Below are 18,008 nucleotides of genomic sequence, written 5' to 3'. Positions count from 1 at the left end.
GGGCTTGGGGCAAAATCTGAAAGTGGGGGGGCCCCCACTCTTCCAAAAAAAAAGCCACTTGGGGTGGAGAGTCTGGAGAGCAGATTCGCCCCTTAGTGGCGGCTCCTGCTCAGGGTGATGGACCCAGCTCCCCACTCTGGGTTTGGCCCAGCTGCCCCTCTGTCATAATGGAGGATGTCTGGGTCAAACATGAGTGAGTGGCGTTGTGACCAGTCACAGAGGGTCTTGGCACCAGTTTGCAATGCCCTTTAGTTTGGAGGTGCCCTCAAAGAGGGGCCCAGGGAAAATTGCACCCCCCCCCTCTCTCTTCCTTCCCCCCCCCCCCCCCAATCCTGATCCTTCCATCCTGGAGTGAGGATGGGGGGGGGAGCATAAAGAGAACAGGAAGTGGACAGAACTCCTCCCAGCACTCATGTTAGCTATACTGCTACGACTATTCCACTCCGTTTTCCCGCATAGACAAGGGCTTAGACTGTCCTTTCTTAATAGCATTTGAATTGCCTTGTCTGGCCTTTGAAATGAATACCTTCCCGAAGTGATCAGGAGAGGGGTCGAGCTGACTCCATCAATGCTACTATTGTTTAGTCCGAGACTGAAGATGCGGGGACAGCAGCGCCTTGGTTTAGTTGTGAAACTCTCCATTGAGGTGGGACAGAACTTGGATCCTGTGCAAAGCAGGGATGCAGATAAGGCTAAATCTTGGCAGCTCCTTGCAAGTACTTTCCCACACCCTGCAGCGGAGCGCCCTTGGGTCCAGTTACTGTCTGGGTCCAGTGAAACCCCAATTTGTGTCCATCTGAAGTTGCTGGGGGGGGTGATGATCCCTGTTCCAAAGAGTTCACAGTCTAAATAGACGAGAGAGGGTGAGTGGGGGGGGGAAACTGAGGCACAGAGTGGGAAGCCCAAGGTCATGCAGCAGGTGGTCCAGTGACGTGCCCTCTAGACCACACTGCCTTCCTCAGGTTTGGTGATAGTGATAGCGTTGCCTTCTTCATAGCTGTGGTTATCACCATAACTTCAATGGTAACCATTGTGCCTGGGTCTGGGAGTGCTCACAGCAGTACACAAGCAACCAGGCGACATTTTCCATCCCTTCTTTGTCAACACTCACGGGTTGAGTTTAGATTTCACCTGCGTGTGTCCGTACGAAGCTATTTTTGCATTGTTCTCCCGAGCACCATACAAATGTCAATCTTCCCTTTCGCTCTGTAGTCATCCGCCAGCGTCGTGCCTTGGGGTGGGGCGCTGGTCTGGGACTCTGAAGATCTGGGTGCTAATCTCAGCTCCTCCACAGACTCCCTGTGGGACCTTAGCCAAATCTCTCTGTGCTTCCATTTCCCCAGCTGTGGTGGGATAGTACCTCCCAGCCTTAAGGAACACCTCCCGGTTTGAGGTGTGCAGGTAGCCATAGAACTGGGGGTGGGGCTCCGGAACTCCTGGCTCTCAGTGGGATGCTCAGACCGCTAGCCTGGGTCACTTTCAGGAGTATCCCCACAGCATGTGCAGTGCTAGAGCACAAGATCTGAAGCTCCAGGTTCTTGCAAGAGAGTTGGCTGAGGTTCTGCGGGAAGGCTAGAAAGGAATCCTGGGTTAGAGAAATTCTCAATAACCCGGGGTTCTTATTTACAAGGTTCTAACGAGTCCTCTTCCCTTGCGGACCCTTCTGTGAGTGAGCTGACGAGTCTGTTGTGTTTAGGGGGCCTTCGGTGCCTTGCAGAAGATCTGTGAGGATTCTTCCGAACTCCTGGACAGCGATGCTCTGAATCGACCCCTGAACATCATGATTCCCAAGTTCCTTCAGTTCTTCAAGCACTGCAGCCCCAAGATCAGGTGCGTATTAGCTCGCCTGGCGGTGCGGGGAGTGCTGCGCTCTTCGCCGGAGTGCTGGGGTACGGGTTGGGCGTGCGTGTATGAAACCTCGACGGAGCCCGCCCCTTCGTAACATCCCACTTCCCTTTCCTGAGTGCATTCGTTTTCTGCTTTGGGGGATGTCTCTGGGCTGGTACCAGAGCCAGACCATGATCGCTGGCGAGATGCCAATGAGCTTCCAAGTAGAGGATCTGTCTTCCCCCCCTCCCTCCCCAAACCTCCCCCGCTCGCTATCTCTTGATGAGCGGAATGCATGGCCCCATGCTTCTCAGTAAGCTGAACAGTGTTCAACAACTGACCCAGAAGGAGCAGTGAAAATTCTGTACAAGTTGCCAGTTAGAACAGCAATCCTGCTACACAACGTTATGCTCCGAATGAGATTTAAGTAGCATCTCTCCTATATGATTTATCTTACTTGTCTGGCCCCCATCACGACAATATCTGGGCATTCACCATCTTTTATATGTTAATCTTCATCACACACCCCCTGTGGGGCAGGGCTATTATCCCCATTGTACAGATGTGAAAGTGAGGCACAGCGAGGCTAAGTGACTTGCCCAAGGTCACACCAGAAGTAGGTGGCAGAGCAGGGAATTGAACCTGCATCTTCGCATTCTAGGTAGTGCCCTAACCACTCCACATCATTCCTCTCGATCTCCATGCTGTCCCTTCTGGGGTGAAAGAACCAACTTACCCTCTGCACCACAGTGGAGGAGGAGAAATTGGCCCCGGAACCCCAGGGCAACACCCCCCCCCCCTTAATGTCTAGATAGGGCCGCCTGGTTTCTACAGGCTCTCCCAAGAGAACCCCATCCTGGTGAACTACATGCCACTGGGTTCCATCATCGGCACAAGCTGAAGGGCTGAGCTGGGCCTGCATGCAGCCCACAGAACAGCTGAGAGCTCTTGAGATCAGAGCTGTGTACTGGTCGCACTAACGTCCCCACCCATGGGAAGATCGGAGGTCAAGCCCTGAAATGACTGTTTGAGCAGTGACACATACCTCCTTTGTGCATGGAAGCTGAGCTCACTACCCCGGGAACAATCCCTAGCTTTCATGTAACACTTTTCATCTGTAGATCTCAAAATACTTTTCAAAGGAGGTTGGTCCCATTATCCCCATTTTACAGGTGAAGAAACTGAGGCACCAAGAAAAGTGACATGCCCAATGTCACCCATCCAGTAGAGCCAGGAATAGAACTCAGGTCTATCCACTGGGGCCACACTGCCTCCCGATGTCTGTGTCACAAGAGTGGCGGGGTGACCACCTAGAATAGCTCAGTGACCCACTATCTTTTCCCCCCCCGATAAGGTCCCATGCCATCGCCTGTGTGAATCAGTTCATCATGGACCGAGCTCAGGCGCTGATGGATAACATCGACACCTTCATCGAGGTGAGGAGCCAGGAGGCATTTCAACTCACTCTCGCTGGCAGGCCAGACCCACGTGCAGCACTAAGACCTGAATGGTCTTAGACAGACGTGCCCGTCCTAATGTTGCTGGTGTGCTCAGCTCTCCCATGAGGCACCTGTATGCAGACCTCCCTGAGCGCACCACAGCCTGCGATCCCAGAGAACGCCAGTGTGGTGATAACACCCCGCTGTAGCTCTTCGTCGGTAGCGCTCAAAGCACTTTATGAAGGAGATTTTACAGTTGGGGAAATTGAGTCACAGAGGTGAAGTGACTTGCATAAGTCACCCAGCAGAGCCAGGAATAGAACCTGGGTCTCTTGCCTCCTAATCCAGGGTGCTATCCCCTGAGCCGAACCGTCTGCCACGTGGGGGGTAGGGACCATTATTGTATCCGTGCCTAGAGCTGTGGAGCCCTGCTCCCGGACGGGGGTGACCACAAGACAAATATTCACAAGCTCTGTGTGGCTCCTTTGTACAAACACCACCTCGTATCTCCCTCCTCTGTTAGCCTCCGACTCGTGCCTCCATTTTAACCCCCCTCCCCCGGACTTCTGGCCTGGGCTGAGCAGTCCCGAATATATCTGTAGCTTCCTGGACTACAGGTCTGCCTCTGTGTAGGCCTGCGCAAAACAGCCCAGTGCACTGGAATTCTCCCCTGGCTTTCACAGGCTCTGTAGTGTGTAGAAATTCATCCCCCACCCAAGTTAAACCAGAACCTCGTTGTCTGAAACCCAAGCCTGCTCCAGCCCTGTCAGGCAGTGGCCTAGGGACTGGCTAGGCCTCTCTTCCATGCCATGGACGTCAGCTAGGGAATTCCTGCTCTAGGGACCCTTGGTGTCGATGAGTCCCAGCTCCCCCTTTCCCCGTAGCACTTGTTCGCTCTGGCGGTGGACGAAGACCCCGAGGTTCGGAAGAACGTCTGCCGAGCGCTGGTGATGCTGCTAGAGGTCCGGATCGATCGTCTGATCCCTCACATGCACAGTATCATTCAGGTGAGTCCCAGAGCGGGATCCCGCAGGCCGTGCTGTGGCGGAATGGGCTTTCTGGGGACGCTGGGGGTCAAATCAGCAATTAACTGCCGTGTGTGTGTGTGTGTGTGTGTGTGTGTGTGTGTGTGTGTGTAAACGCTGGCCCAAGCATGGGTGGGGAGAAGGAGCAACAGACCTGATAGTAAACTGTCTTACACTGTGACCAGTTTCTCAGGTCGGTGTGAGCGCCCCCCTTTGGCTGCTGCTTGCCCGCTCCACGCCCGGCCTGGGTTTGCTCTTGTGCCCAGACAAGTCCAGGAAGCTGGGCTTCCCTGGTATAACCTCTAAGGTAGGGGTTACGTCCTCTTGATGCATTAGGTCAGGGGTTCTCAAACTGAGGGTCGGGACCCCTCAGGGGGTCGTGAGGTTATTATATGGGCGGGGTTGCAAGCTGTCAGCCTCCACCCCAAACCCCGCTTTGCCTCCAGCATTTATAATGGTGTTAAATATATAACAACGTGTGTTTAATGTATAAGGGGGGGGTCGCACTCAGAGTCTTGCTATGTGAAAGGGGTCACCAGTAAAAAAGGTTTGAGAGCCACTGCATTAGGCTGTCGGTTTGCCACAGGTCAACAGCATCCAATTTCACACCTGTGTTTTAAAGGCAATTCCCCCCAGTTGGCATTCGGTCAGGAGGCGGGTGACTGCCCCTACTCGGAGATGTGATGCTGGCTTGATTACAGAGCTTTGGGGTGTTGGTTAATGCCCCATAGATTGTGCCCCCTAGCATCAGGTTTCATGGCGACTCAGGGTGAAACATGATGAGTCCTGCATAGGTTGGGATCAGCCAGGTTGGTCCGCCTTCTGGCATTTCAGCACGTAGGACTGACCGGGACCTCCTGGGTCATTGACTATAGTCTCCTGCCACCCCCGGGCGTTCATGGCAAATAACGTTCAGAAACGTATCAAGCTTCATCTTCAGGCTGGTTGGGTTAGCGGAGCCAAGTGCATGAGGTTCTCCTTGCACGGCGGGCGAAACAAAGCGCGGGCAGGGGGGTCTGAGCCGGTAGCTGCTGTGCCACGGGCCTGCCCTGAAGCTGGCGTTTTATCAGCGCTGCTCTTCTCCCCAGTACATGCTGCAGAGGACCCAGGACAACGACGAGAACGTGGCCTTGGAAGCCTGCGAGTTCTGGCTGACGCTAGCCGAGCAGCCCATCTGCAAAGAGGTGCTGTCCTCGCATCTAGTGCAGTGAGTAGCCTTGCTTCTGTACAAGCCGGGGACGAGTCGGGAAGCCGGTTGGGGCTGCCGCTGCAGCCAGGAAGGGGCGACTGGTTCAGAGAGCTGGGCTAAGCAACCCTGGAGGCACGCTTGGAAAGCACAGGCGAATACTGTTGCTTGTGAGGGTGTTTGCTCCCCTGCTGATGTTTAAGGGTCTCGTGGTTGGGCTAAGTACAGGGCCTGCTGGGTGACCTGCTCTGGCCTGTGATACAGGTGGTCCGATTAAGGCCAGGCACGCATCCCTTCCTGCTGCCAGTTCAGCTTTGCTGCCGCTCTTGCTAGTAAGCGGTGTGCACGTGAGCTCGCCAGACCGGAACTAGAACCGGCTGTCTACACGCCTATGGCTCGTCTGTGTCTTAGCTGGGTTTGCCTGTGTCTCAAGGACTTGAGTACTCTAGTGCTGTTCCAGTGCCTGATCTTTGCCTTCACCCACACCCTAGGCTTGCATTGATCAGTAGCCTCCCGAAGGCTCCCCGGTTAGGGCTGGGAGTCAGGACTCCTGGGTTCTATTCCCAACTCGAGGGGTGAGCTAGAGGTTTCGAGCAGGGAACTGGAAGTCAGGACGCCTAGGTTCCATGCAGTGTGCAGACACCATCAAATTCTCTTCCTTCTATTTTAAAAGAAGGAACATTTAGTGCAAAGAGGGTTTTGGTTTTTTTAACTAAATAATTGAAGATGGGATTTATGGGCTAGTGCATTGGGAGCTTGAAGTCAGGACTCCTGGGTTCCATCTCTAGCTCTGGGGAAGGAGTGCGGTTGAGTGGTGAGCGTGGTGGGGGCTGGGAGTCAGGACTCCTGGGTTCTTTTCCGCTCTGCCACTGATTTTCAGCAAGGACTAGCCGCTTCTGTTTGCTGGTCTGTAAAATGGGCAGAACCCATTGAGAGCTGACTGCCTAGCTCCAAGTATTGGATAAGCCTGAACAGGGGGGCTGGATGTTGGTTATTGCTCGGGGCTGATCTATGCTGGAAACCTAAGTTGGTATGACTACGTCTCTCGGGTGTGAAAAATCCACACTCTTGAGAGACACAGCTGTGGAGTCGTAACCCCTGGAGTAAACAGTGGTAAGTCGATGGAAGAATTCTTCCGCCGACCCAGCTACCGCCCCTCGGGGACGTGGATTAACTAGGGCGACGGGAGAACTGTTGCTGTAGTGAGTCTGTGCTGTCGCATTTTAGGTGTAGCCTCAGTCTCCGATGTCCTGTGCCTGTCCAGCTGTTGGCTCGGAGGCACTGCACAAGCAGATTCAGTCTGAAACTCTTGGCTCGTTGCAAGCGGTTTCAATAACCGAACAATTGAAGGCATTTAGAACACAAACCAACTCGCTCGGTTGTCCCCTTTGTTCTCTAGCAGTGGCTGGTTATAGGCACCTGCCCCACTCTGTGATTTCCACCTCCCTCTACTCAGACCTTGATTTTTGAATCCACCCTTATTCCTGCTCCTCTTGACAGATTGATTCCGATCTTGGTGAATGGAATGAAATACTCTGAAATCGATATCATATTGCTAAAGGTATGTGTCCGTTGATGCAAAGGGGTGGGGGGTGCGCTTGGGACAGCCAGGAAGCCTGTGTTCCTACCCCAGCTCTGACACTGCCTCCTCCTGTGGCCTCGGCCATGTCCCTTCCTTTCTCTTTGCCTTAGTCCTTCCTGACTGTCAAATGGGACTAGTGCCTGCTAAATACGATAACTGAAACCTCCTGTGTGTGAAATTCTCTTCTCAAATCATCCCTTCAAAGGACAGGGAGCTGTGTCTGCCTCCAAGTTACCTAGATCATTGTTTGCAAATCAAAAGAGAATCTCTCTCGGTTTCAATGAGCTGCCTGCCAGTCGTATTGATTTATTAGGGTGTTTGTGTTTGCAGTGTAGCAAAGCATTCAGCATTAATCGAGTTGGGCTGAGAGCTCCGTGGAGCAGGGACTGTTTTCTTGGTGTTTGTACACCACCCAACCCAATGGGATCCTGGCCCGTGACTGGGGCTCTTAGGTGCTACCGTAATATATATAATATTAGTACCTGAGTCTTTGTTACTGGACGCCGTGGCCGTTGGGCAGCCTGAGTAAAGCTAGTGACCAGGTCTCAGTCCCCTCCTGGGACTCGCCTTCGCATCCAGTCACTCACCTCCCCGCCGCATTGGCACTAGTTAGCCCCCACTTGTGGCACGGTCAGGAGCGGGCCAGACTGAGATCCAGCTACGGAGGCAGTGAGGTGGGTGTTAGGAGTAAAGCGTGGCTTGCTGTACCCTGGGCACAGGGCGTCCGTCTCCAGGACCGTCCTGTCCAGGGCCACGTTACGCACATGGAAAGGGGAGCCTTGCAGCCGTCTGTGGATTGCTGGCAGCGAAGCTCCCTGTTTCATAGGATCCTTCTTAGAGGGAGGATGGGCTGGGAGGTAAGGTGCTGCACTGGGACCTGGGTTCTAGTCTCGGCTCTGCCACAGACTCCCCGTTGTGACCTTGGGCATGTCACTTAATCTCTGTACACCTCAGTTTCCCCATCTGTGCAGTGGGAATAGCGCTTTCTGTTTCGTGTGGAAGCTATCTGGGGCAGGCACTGCGCCTTCAAAATGAGGCCTTGATCCTGGGGCACTACCGTAATACACCTAATAAGGAAGAGGACCTCTAGCAATATTGTAGGTCATAGGTTAAGGTGAGGGAGAGGTACCGGTTCATGACCTCCTGGAAGTGATGCATAATTTCCAACCTGATGACTATGATGGTGGTTGTATTCATACTGTCTGATCCAAGGAGGCGTGACCAGGGGCGGGATCTAAAACAGGAGCATGTGAGGTACAGGCGTGGCCTTAGCAGGGGCCGGGCATCCCGTACTGCTGCGAGATCTCTGCAAAACCGTGCCTGCGAGAACCCAGAGACTTGATCCTACAGCCCCTCATTTCTAGTGGAGGATAGCACAGGGAACTGGGACTCAGGAGAGCTGGAATCAATTCCCAGTTCCACCACCGGTGCGCTAGGTGACCTGGAGCAAGTCCCTCCCTTCTCTGTGCCTCAGTTTCCCCCCTTGTAAAATGGGGATAATGATACCGTCCTCCTTTGTAAAATGCTTTGAGATCTACCAATGAGGCGTGCTAGGTATTGTCCTGACGATGGCTGAACCCTCCGCTTCTCAACAGCGGGGCAGAGAGTGCTTTCTTGGTTGGGTGCCAACGCCTTCCCTAGAGAGAGAGAGAGGGGTTGACAGAAGCTCAATAGGCAGAACAGATGCATGTGGCCTGAGGGCCTGAGCAGTGCGCTGTGAAGCCACGGGGGTGAATTTCAAAGGCACAGAGGTCAGATGAGCGCCAGAGTCACTCCCCAAATTTCCCCATAGCACTTAAGGAACACTGTGGCCCATGCCGTGCGGTGGGGTTAGGTGAATTCCCAGGCTGTGTATCTTTGGGTACGGCTATACTCCAGCGGGACATGGGAGATGCACCCGCGCTTGCTCTGATCAAACTAGCACGCTAAAGACAGACGTAGTCACGGCGGGCTTGCTGGTTGAGTATGTCCCCGGGGTCTCAGACAGAATCCTGCTCTGGGTGCGTCGTCTGAGCCGCTGCAACTGTGCTGCAATTTTAAGTGCTCTAGCCCGATCAGAGTTAGCACAGGTACGTCTCTCCAGGCTGGAAATTACAGCTCCAGCAGCGGTGTAGCTGGACCCCCAGACGCCTGTTGGAGTCCGACTATGGCCCTTATTTAAGGGGAAGGGCAGAGGGTCGCTAGCCGCCGCTCTCCGGAGCGCCCCACGCTGAGAACTGTCTTACGGCTGTCTGCCGTATCCGAACCGCTCTCTGTCGCCCCAGGGGGATGTGGAAGAGGACGAGGCCATCCCAGACAGCGAGCAGGACATCAAGCCCCGTTTCCACAAGTCGCGCACCGTCACGCTGCAGCACGAGGAGGACCGGACGCAGGATGACGAGGACGGGGAGGATGAGGACGACGACGACGACACGCTGTCGGACTGGAACCTGAGTAGGTCGGGGAGGGGCCGGGCTCGCGCTCGGGTCTGGTTTGGGCAGAGCGTTGTCGATGTAACTTTAGGGGATGGTCGGGTGACACCGTAGCAAGGCATTGGCCATAGTGCGGCAGCATCCTCGCCCTGCCCGGAAAAGCCGGGTGTCCTAAGTGCTGCCTGCTGGGGACAGTCTGGATTGTGTGTGCAGCACCTGGTGCAGCAGGGCCCTGAGCTGGGGTCGGGGCCTCTTGGCTCTGCCGTAATATGAATAATGAACATATCTCCCGCCCCGCAGGGAAGTGTTCGGCCGCGGCCCTGGACGTCCTGGCCAACGTGTTCCGCGATGAGCTCCTCCCGCACCTCCTCCCGCTGCTCAAGGGGCTTCTCTTCCACCCCGAGTGGGTCATCAAAGAGTCTGGCATTCTAGTCCTGGGGGCCATTGCTGAAGGCAAGTGCCGTGCGTGGGAGCTGCAGCGATGGGTCACGTCCACCAAGCAACCTGCCGGGGCCAGTTGATGCTTGGTGGTGGGGAGGCAACATAACCGATCTAGTGTGCAGTGCTGTACAGGGTGGGGGCATAAGAGCCCCGCAGGAGCAGATGGGGGGGGTAATCTATCCCCAATGGATGTCTCATGACCCCTAATTATCAGATGAGCTTAAACCACAAAGCATGAGGCTTTATGTCCTTCCAATGCGTTGTTAGTGACTGCTCTGGCTATCTGTGTTATCCATATAAACATCCAACCCCGCTTTGACTCTTGCTAGGTGCTTGGCTTCAGGGGCATCCTGTGGCAATGAGTTCCAGAGGTTTCTGAGGCTTGGAACTGAACCCTGGCCTGCAATCCTCTTATGTGCCCAGGTCCACTGACGCTGGTATTTCCTGCCACGTGCCTCAGGTGCTTTGGGACTGAGGAACTTGTGGCACGTGATTGGCTTATTTTAAAAAGAAACAAGGCTATAAGAGGGTGGGGGGTGTCCCAGCAGCTGATCCTTCCCAGAGACCCCAAACGCTTGCTAAGGGATGGGGATCAGGGATAGTGAGGGTCCTTGCTCTGACTGCTGGGGGTAGGCCCAGCAGTACCTAGGAGCATCACTAGAGGGAGCCATGGCTGAGCAGCCCAATAGAGACTAGGGCGCATACCCTTCTACCCCCTCTTCTGGGCTCTGAGCATTCCCCTCTTCTCAGGCTGCATGCAGGGCATGGTGCCCTACCTCCCCGAGCTCATCCCACACCTGATCCAGTGCCTCTCGGACAAGAAGGCCCTGGTGCGGTCCATCGCCTGCTGGACCCTCAGCCGCTACGCCCACTGGGTGGTGAGCCAGCCCCCCGACATGCACCTCAAGCCGCTGATGACGGAGCTGCTCAAACGCATCCTCGACAGCAACAAGAGGGTGCAGGAGGCAGCCTGCAGGTACCTGGGAGTGTGGGGCGGCGTTGGGGCGTGGGAATTGCAGACCAGTGCCGAGAGGTTTTCCCATGCTAAAGACAGATTCCTGTGATCAGATTTCCCCTTCCGCAGCTGCAGTCCCCAGCTTCTTTAATCCTGAATCACGCCCCTGGGATATTGGCGAAGGTTTGCCAGCGGCCACGCAAGCCGCTGTTCTTAACCAGCATCTGTAGTCACCCTGGCTACGATCTACGGCTAGCGTCAGCTTCCCAGTACCAGCCACTGGTGCCTGTATCGCCGCTGCAGCAGGTGAACTGAGGAGAGCAGTAACCATCTCTCATAGAGCCATCCTCTCCAACGTCCACGGTCTGCCCAGACTGGTCCTGGGTGTGAGGCCTGGCTTGAGACATGGTCGCTCCTCAAGCCGGATCTTCCCCATCTCCCGCGATGCTTTTCTCTGGACGTGATGAGGAACCTGAAGTTTGATCTTAACCGTGACGGACGGCGATAACGTTGGTCTGATCCGGAGAATTACCGTGGGGTGGGGAGACGGCCCGGTGCTTCCGGTCAAAGCCGGTGGTTGTCGTGGGGCGTGGGGAGCCAGCTCACGCTGGCCCAAATGAGCTGCTTCGTGGGCTGTTTTATTACAAGAGGGAAAACAAAGTGGGTTTCGTCTGCTTTCTGAATTGGACTTACCTGGCTGCCCTCTGCTGAGTCTGCCGCCGGCTTCGTGCGGCTTCCTGGGACCGTCCGGTTCTCTGTTTGGGCTAATGCGGCTTCTTGTTGTTTTTTTTCCCCCCCCATCCCAGCGCCTTTGCAACCCTGGAGGAGGAGGCTTGCACGGAGCTGGTCCCTTACCTCAGCTTCATCCTGGACACCCTGGTGTTCGCCTTTGGGAAATACCAGCACAAGAACTTGCTGATCCTGTACGATGCAATTGGCACCCTCGCCGATTCCGTGGGGCATCACCTCAACCAACCGGTATGTGCCGCCTACCCCCCTCCATGCGACTGCTTGCCGGGGGCACCGGTGCTAGCGTTCGCACGCCAACGCTCCGCAGCAGCCTCCTTTCACCTGCACAGCGTGACCGTAATAAAGCACCTTGGCCGCTTTCCCCTGAGGTCTGCTGACCCCTCCGTTCCTTGCCCTTACAAACTTGCTGCTGCCGAGGGGATAGCAATTGACGTGGGTGGAGTGAGTACCAGTAGCTGCGCAGTGCAGCGGTTTCTTGTCAGCAACCGCTGGGGCTGCGTTCCCTTGGTGCCTTCTCCACGCAGCTCCGCACCCAGGAACAATGATGAAGGAAGAAAATTCGAATCCTGAAGCAGTGTGTGGACTGTATTGGCCTTCTGAGAGTTCTGGACTGAGCTTAGATTGCTGGAGAGGGATGGTGCGGTGGTTAGCACGCTAGCCTGGGGCGTGGGGACCTGGGTTCGGTTCCTAACTCCGTCACAGACTCCCCGTGAGACCTTGGGCAAGTCACTTAGCCTCTCCGTGCCTCAGTTCCCCAACTATAAAATGGGGACAAGAGCACAGCCCTACAGAGTGCAATGTACTCAGATCGGATAATGATGCAGAGTGGGGAGGGGTATATAGATGTACCCATGCTAGACCGTAGTGTAAACCCCCCCCCCCCCCCCCCCCATGATAACACTGGTCTCTTTTCCTGCCTCCTTCCTGTAGGAGTATATCCAGAAGCTGATGCCCCCTCTGATCCAGAAATGGAATGAACTGAAGGATGAGGACAAGGATCTCTTCCCTCTGTTAGAAGTGAGTGACTGAGAAACCGGTGGGAGAGAGCATGCTGGGAGATACGGTCGTGTATCATGGTCTCCCATCTTCATCAGCAGCTGACACCTGAGTTGTACTGTGGTGGCTTAACCTGGAGAGGGGGGAGGTGGGATCGGAAGGATAAAACCCTGTGATGTGTGAATTGGAACAGACCTGGGTGAGATTGGGATAAAAGGAGGCCTTGGGTCTGACGGACCCCTCTGAACTTCCTCTCTGAGGTGTCGTGCTTCTCTCTCCAGTGCTTGTCATCTGTAGCAACCGCTCTCCAGAGTGGCTTCCTTCCGTACTGTGAACCCGTCTACCAGCGCTGCGTGACGCTGGTGCAGAAAACACTGGCGCAGGCTATGGTAAGTGCTGGACTCCTTGCGGCAGGTGAGGCAGGGAGCTTGGGCCGTTGTCCTTCGTCTTGCACTCATGCCTGGGAGCATCGAGTGCAGGTGGGGCCCCATTGTCGGGAGCTGTGGGGACAAGAGTCTAGCCTGTCCCAAAGAGCCTGCGATTGAAATAGACGAGACAAAGGCCGCATCTTTCTCCCCGGTTTACAGGTGGGACCCTGGGAGGGGAGTGACGTGCTCGGCTTGGAATTGAATCTGGGTCTCTTGAGCACCAATCCAGGGCCGTGGCCACAAGCACAACATGTAGGGCTCCGAGCTGAGGGTGTTTCGGGGATGGGGGGTTCCCTTTGGTAAAAGACTTTTGCCTTTAACCCCTCTCCCGATCAGATGTACAATCAGCAACCGGACCAGTATGAGGCCCCCGACAAAGATTTCATGATCGTGGCGCTGGATCTGCTGAGCGGCTTGGCGGAGGGCTTAGGGTGCCACGTGGAGCAGCTGGTGGCCAGAAGCAACATTATGACGTTGCTCTTCCAGTGCATGCAGGTGAGCCGGCTCCGGACCCTGGGTTAACAGCCGCGTCCCTGGGCGGCTGACTCGCTCCCAGTCTAACCCTTCCCTGTTGCTCCGTGCAGGACACCATGCCGGAGGTTCGGCAGAGCTCCTTCGCCCTCTTGGGAGACCTCACCAAAGCCTGCTTCATGCACGTCAAGCCCTGTATCGGTAGGTCCCTGCGCCGATCCCTCACTTCGCTCCCGCGGTCACGGGGGCCCTCTTGCCTCTGGAAGTGATGGAGAATTTTGTCAAGCTGAGCTCTTGCTATGACCGTCACAGTATTCATACTGTCTGATCCAGAGCGAACGGCAGAGAGGGACAGGCTGGCTTGAGATTGGGGAGCGGGGCTGGGACATGGGAGACGCTGGGTTCAATCCCTGCTCTGGCACAGGTTCCCTGCATGACTTCGGGCAAGTCATTAAATAGCATACGTGCCTCAGTTTTCCCTTCTGTAAAATGGGAGTGAGGATCCTTTGTCCAGCCTGCGAGCTCTTAGGGGCAGGGACTGTCTCGCTCTGTATTTGGGCAGCTCCTGGCACCAGGAGGCCCCAGTCTCAGATCGGGGCTCCAGCCAGTACCACGTGGAGGAAGAACTGGCTCGTCTGTAGGCCCCTTCACACAGTGCTGGGCCCGAAAAGAGCCAGAGACTCCGTGAAGCCAACCAAGGGCTTTGTGCTGCTATTGACTTTAGCTAGAAAGTGCCCAGATACTACGGTGATGGGTGGGGCGAAGGGGCGGTATAACACTTTAGAGGGTATGTGCCCCACCTGCAACCTCTACAGCACTAACTCTGTGTCCTTCCTCCTCCTCCTCTCTGCTCAGCTGAGTTCATGCCCATCCTGGGCACCAACCTGAACCCGGAGTTTATCTCGGTGTGCAATAACGCTACCTGGGCCATTGGGGAGATCTGCATGCAGATGGGTAAGTGTGCCGAGAGCCAGCCAGGCTGGCACTGGCCTCTGCTGCGCTCTCTCTCCCACGCCGGTGCTGTTCGGGACGACCACGCTGCGTCCTTCCCTGCCGACGAGAGGGTAGTGCACCAGCACACATCCTGGGGGGAGAGGTGGTGAGCTCTAGGGGCTGTCTTGTGCCTCGGAGTTAGAGCCGGCGCCGGGGGCACTGGTGGGAGCTGCATCGCAGCTTGCTTTGGATACGGTAACCCTGGTGTTTGGTGGTAGATCGGTTCCTGCACCACAGAGAGGTGGAGATCCCACCTCATGCAATGGGTGGGTGGCTCTGGCATTGTGTGTACAGTGTGGGGAGGGGGGCTGGAGTCAGGACTCCTGGGTTCTACTCCTAGTCTAGGCCTTGTCTAGTCTGCCACTCTTTGATCTTGGACAGTTCCTTATCCGTGCCTCAGTTTCCCCATCTGCAGTGGCGCTAATCCCGATCTGCCTCCCAGAGGGGCTGTGAATGAATATTCATTCACGGAGATCTGCCCTAGGGGGAAGCGTAATGAGCCATGTCAAAGATGGAGCTGACCGCACTCTCCTTCCTGGCAGGGGCGGAAATGCAGCCGTACGTCCAGATGGTCCTGAACAACCTCGTGGAGATTATCAACCGGCCAAACACCCCCAAAACGCTGCTGGAGAACACAGGTGAGTTGGGGACCCCAGCATGTCACCCCCAACCTCTGGCTCTGCGCATGTGAGGGACTGCGGTGATTGGAGTGAATCCCGCTCCCAAGAGCGAAACTGGCTTGGACGCCAGTGGGAACAAGGTCTGGCCAGGGAGACACCGATTTGCCATCAGCTGGAAATGTGTCTAAATGGGAGTCAATGGGGGGATGGAGGAGCTGCTCTCCCTGTTACCACCCTTAAATGGGGGTAGGGCTGCTGGCCTGTCCCCCAGCCCAGAATCGTACCCAAGCACCTGTTCTGAAAGGGGCTCTGCCCTGGAACAGCTGGTCCTTGGGCCTTTAAAGGGTAGACCCACTTTCTACAGGTGGTTTCCCTGGGGTAGGGCCCTTGAGCCTGGTGAAAGAAGCCAGTCGACAGCCAAAATCTACGTGTACAGTCCTGACAGCAGCAGGGCAAGCTTCCCAAACACCAGTTCCTGCCTCTGGGCATCAGCTCCGCCCTGGAGGGCAGCCACTGCCCAAGATGGGAGTTCGGTCTTTGGCCCGTCCAGTTTTCTGTTTCGCTGCTGAGGCTGGCAGCAAAACGGGGCAGCTACTTGTAGGATCATGCGACGTGGATGGAGGAACTGGACCAGTGCTACCAAATGGCCCATCAGCTCGCTGTAGATCTTGGCCAGACCTGACCTGGCCACTCGAGAGGGGAAAGGCGTTTCGCTCTCCCAGTCCCCTAGTTGCTTCTCTTGGCGTGTGCTGCGTCCTCCGGACATACTCACTGCTCAGATCCGTGATGGGATTGTCTCTCTTCCAGCCATCACCATCGGACGCCTGGGTTACGTTTGCCCTCAAGAGGTCGCGCCGATGCTACAGCAGTTTATCAGACCCTGGTTAGTGAAACCGCAGTGGGAGAGGGGGAAATAGAGCGTTTGGTAGAGAACAGGTGTTTGGCTGAAGGGTTCATGGCTGCTGCCTGGGGGGAGGTGGTCTGTTCCAAGGGGCAGCATGGCCTGACGGACATCTTGGCAAAAAGCTTCCAGTGGTCCAGGCTCTTCTGCCAAGCTCTTTGCACCAGTGCATTCTGGGAGCCTAAAGCCCCAAGCCCATACTGCCCAGTGCAGTTGTGGGAGCAGGGTTTTTTGGGTAACTTTGAGATGAGATCCTGCCTGTGGGATGGAGCTGCGTGAACTGGGGCAGCACGCGTGCCTGTCTGTGCTTGAAACGGGGATTCAACGGGACCTGAATCAAGGACCCTGCTCTGCCACTGACTTCCTCTGACAAGTCACCCAGTGTCTCTGCCTCAGTTTCCCCATCTGGATAATGGCACTGCCCTGTCTCAGTTGTGAGGAGGATTGGGAGGTTCTCAGATACTACAGCAACCAGGGCCATGAAACTACCTGAAATAGCATTTGACATATCCAGACCTGAGCCTGCTCTGTGTGGGTGTGACACTTACCTGCCACCTGTGAGGGCTGTGTATTGCATGACTGTGTCTCTGTGTGAATGAGCTTCACCCTCCATCTTCTCTTGGGGGGGATTTGCCAGTCTTTAAAAATAATTCCAGCGCGCCCCCCCCCCCCCCGTGTCGCTCTTTCCTGAGTCTCCGCATCGGCTGCTCCTTGCATGCCCCAGCTTCTCAAAAGGGGTTTGGTGAAACTCGATGCGCGATCCCACACCAGGAAGAGGTTCTAACTGAACTGGCACGTACCTGAGCAAGCTTCTGTCCTGGAGGACCTCCCGCACAGACTCCCCCATGTCTCTGGCAGAAGGGGGTGACTAAACTAGTCCCCTGAGCAAAGGGAATACAACCCAGGGCTTGTTTCCGTAAACAAAGGCTGGGAACAGGTGCAGCAGACTCCTTCCCCAGGGAGCCGGCAGCTCCGATTTCTCTAGAGATCAGCTTGCCTGCCTCCTCTGCAGTGCAGCGCTGGCTACGTTTAACAGAGACTTTGCTTTAATAGAGACTCCGCCCGCCCCCGGCTGGGATCTTACAGAAGTTTCTGGGGGGAGTTGGACTCCAGCTAACTCAGTGTCCTGTTCAAAAATATCCCCCCAAGCTTCCCTGCCCAGCCCCTCCGGCACTGATCGTGGGCTGTGCTCTGCCTTCCAGGTGTACGTCTCTGCGGAACATCCGTGATAACGAGGAGAAGGACTCTGCCTTCCGCGGCATCTGCATGATGATCGGGGTGAACCCCGGCGGAGTCGTGCAGGTAACAGCGCTTCAGCCGTTCTCTAGGACTGCGTGACGGCCGGAGTAGCTGGCTGGACCGCCCTCCTACCCAGCTGCAAAGGGACAGAGACCGACCTCGCAGAACTGTCTCACCCTGCACTGGAGCATTAGTGTCTGCACTGACTCCAGGAGTGGGTGCCTGACAGAGTCCCGCTCCCCATAGCACAGTGCCCCCTAGTGCTGCACTGGGGTATTGGGGTCCGTACTAATTTCATGGGGAGAGTGCCCCCTACTGAGTCACTGACCCTGTAGAGCCGCACTGGGGGTAGCATCGACCGAAGGAAGAGTTCCCCCGCCCGAGCCACTCGCACCTCTCCCTGCAGCAGCCTGGGATTTGCCTTGTTAAGCCCTGATCCTGCTTTGCTTGTGATATCGGACAGATCCCCAAGACGGTGTCGCTTCACACCATAAACCCAGCTCTTTAATCTAGCGGGAAAAGGCATAACAAGACCCAATGGCCGGAAGCTGAAAGTAGAAAAAAATCATAGTAGAAATAGGGATGGTTTTTTAACAGTAGGGTAACTAACTACCATGGGGCATGGTGGATTTTCCATCATTCGCGGCCTTTAAGTCCAGGCTGGTATTGGCGTGGAGTTGGTGCTGCTGTCGTTACGGTTGAGCAGCACTTTAAAAAGAGAGTCTTCCTGCGAAGATTTGCTGC

At 55.6% G+C, this 18,008-nt stretch overlaps 1 protein-coding gene and 1 non-coding gene across 3 annotated transcripts in view; both read left to right on the top strand.

The window, feature by feature from the left end:
- Positions 1-18,008, top strand: part of TNPO2 (transportin 2) — a 29,476-nt gene that overhangs the window by 6,054 nt on the left and 5,414 nt on the right. For both annotated transcript variants that reach the window (XM_065576004.1, XM_008163309.4), the window contains exons 6-22: positions 1,697-1,830; positions 3,182-3,263; positions 4,151-4,273; positions 5,380-5,498; positions 6,978-7,038; positions 9,324-9,492; positions 9,771-9,923; positions 10,662-10,887; positions 11,673-11,844; positions 12,547-12,633; positions 12,894-13,001; positions 13,377-13,535; positions 13,625-13,712; positions 14,367-14,465; positions 15,047-15,142; positions 15,932-16,007; positions 17,228-17,327. In XM_065576004.1, coding sequence (XP_065432076.1) covers positions 1,697-1,830; positions 3,182-3,263; positions 4,151-4,273; positions 5,380-5,498; positions 6,978-7,038; positions 9,324-9,492; positions 9,771-9,923; positions 10,662-10,887; positions 11,673-11,844; positions 12,547-12,633; positions 12,894-13,001; positions 13,377-13,535; positions 13,625-13,712; positions 14,367-14,465; positions 15,047-15,142; positions 15,932-16,007; positions 17,228-17,327 — 2,052 coding nt within the window. The remainder of the gene's footprint in view (positions 1-1,696; positions 1,831-3,181; positions 3,264-4,150; positions 4,274-5,379; positions 5,499-6,977; positions 7,039-9,323; positions 9,493-9,770; positions 9,924-10,661; positions 10,888-11,672; positions 11,845-12,546; positions 12,634-12,893; positions 13,002-13,376; positions 13,536-13,624; positions 13,713-14,366; positions 14,466-15,046; positions 15,143-15,931; positions 16,008-17,227; positions 17,328-18,008) is intronic.
- LOC112058936 (small nucleolar RNA SNORD41) lies at positions 8,203-8,270 on the top strand. The gene has a single exon (XR_002888108.2). It is a non-coding gene; the product is annotated as a small nucleolar RNA SNORD41 (small nucleolar RNA).

The sequence above is a fragment of the Chrysemys picta genome, chromosome 22, assembly GCF_011386835.1.
Source record: "Chrysemys picta bellii isolate R12L10 chromosome 22, ASM1138683v2, whole genome shotgun sequence".
Lineage (NCBI taxonomy): Eukaryota > Metazoa > Chordata > Testudines > Emydidae > Chrysemys > Chrysemys picta.
Note: the sequence above shows the minus strand (reverse complement) of the source record. Positions and strands in the feature narration are given on the sequence as shown.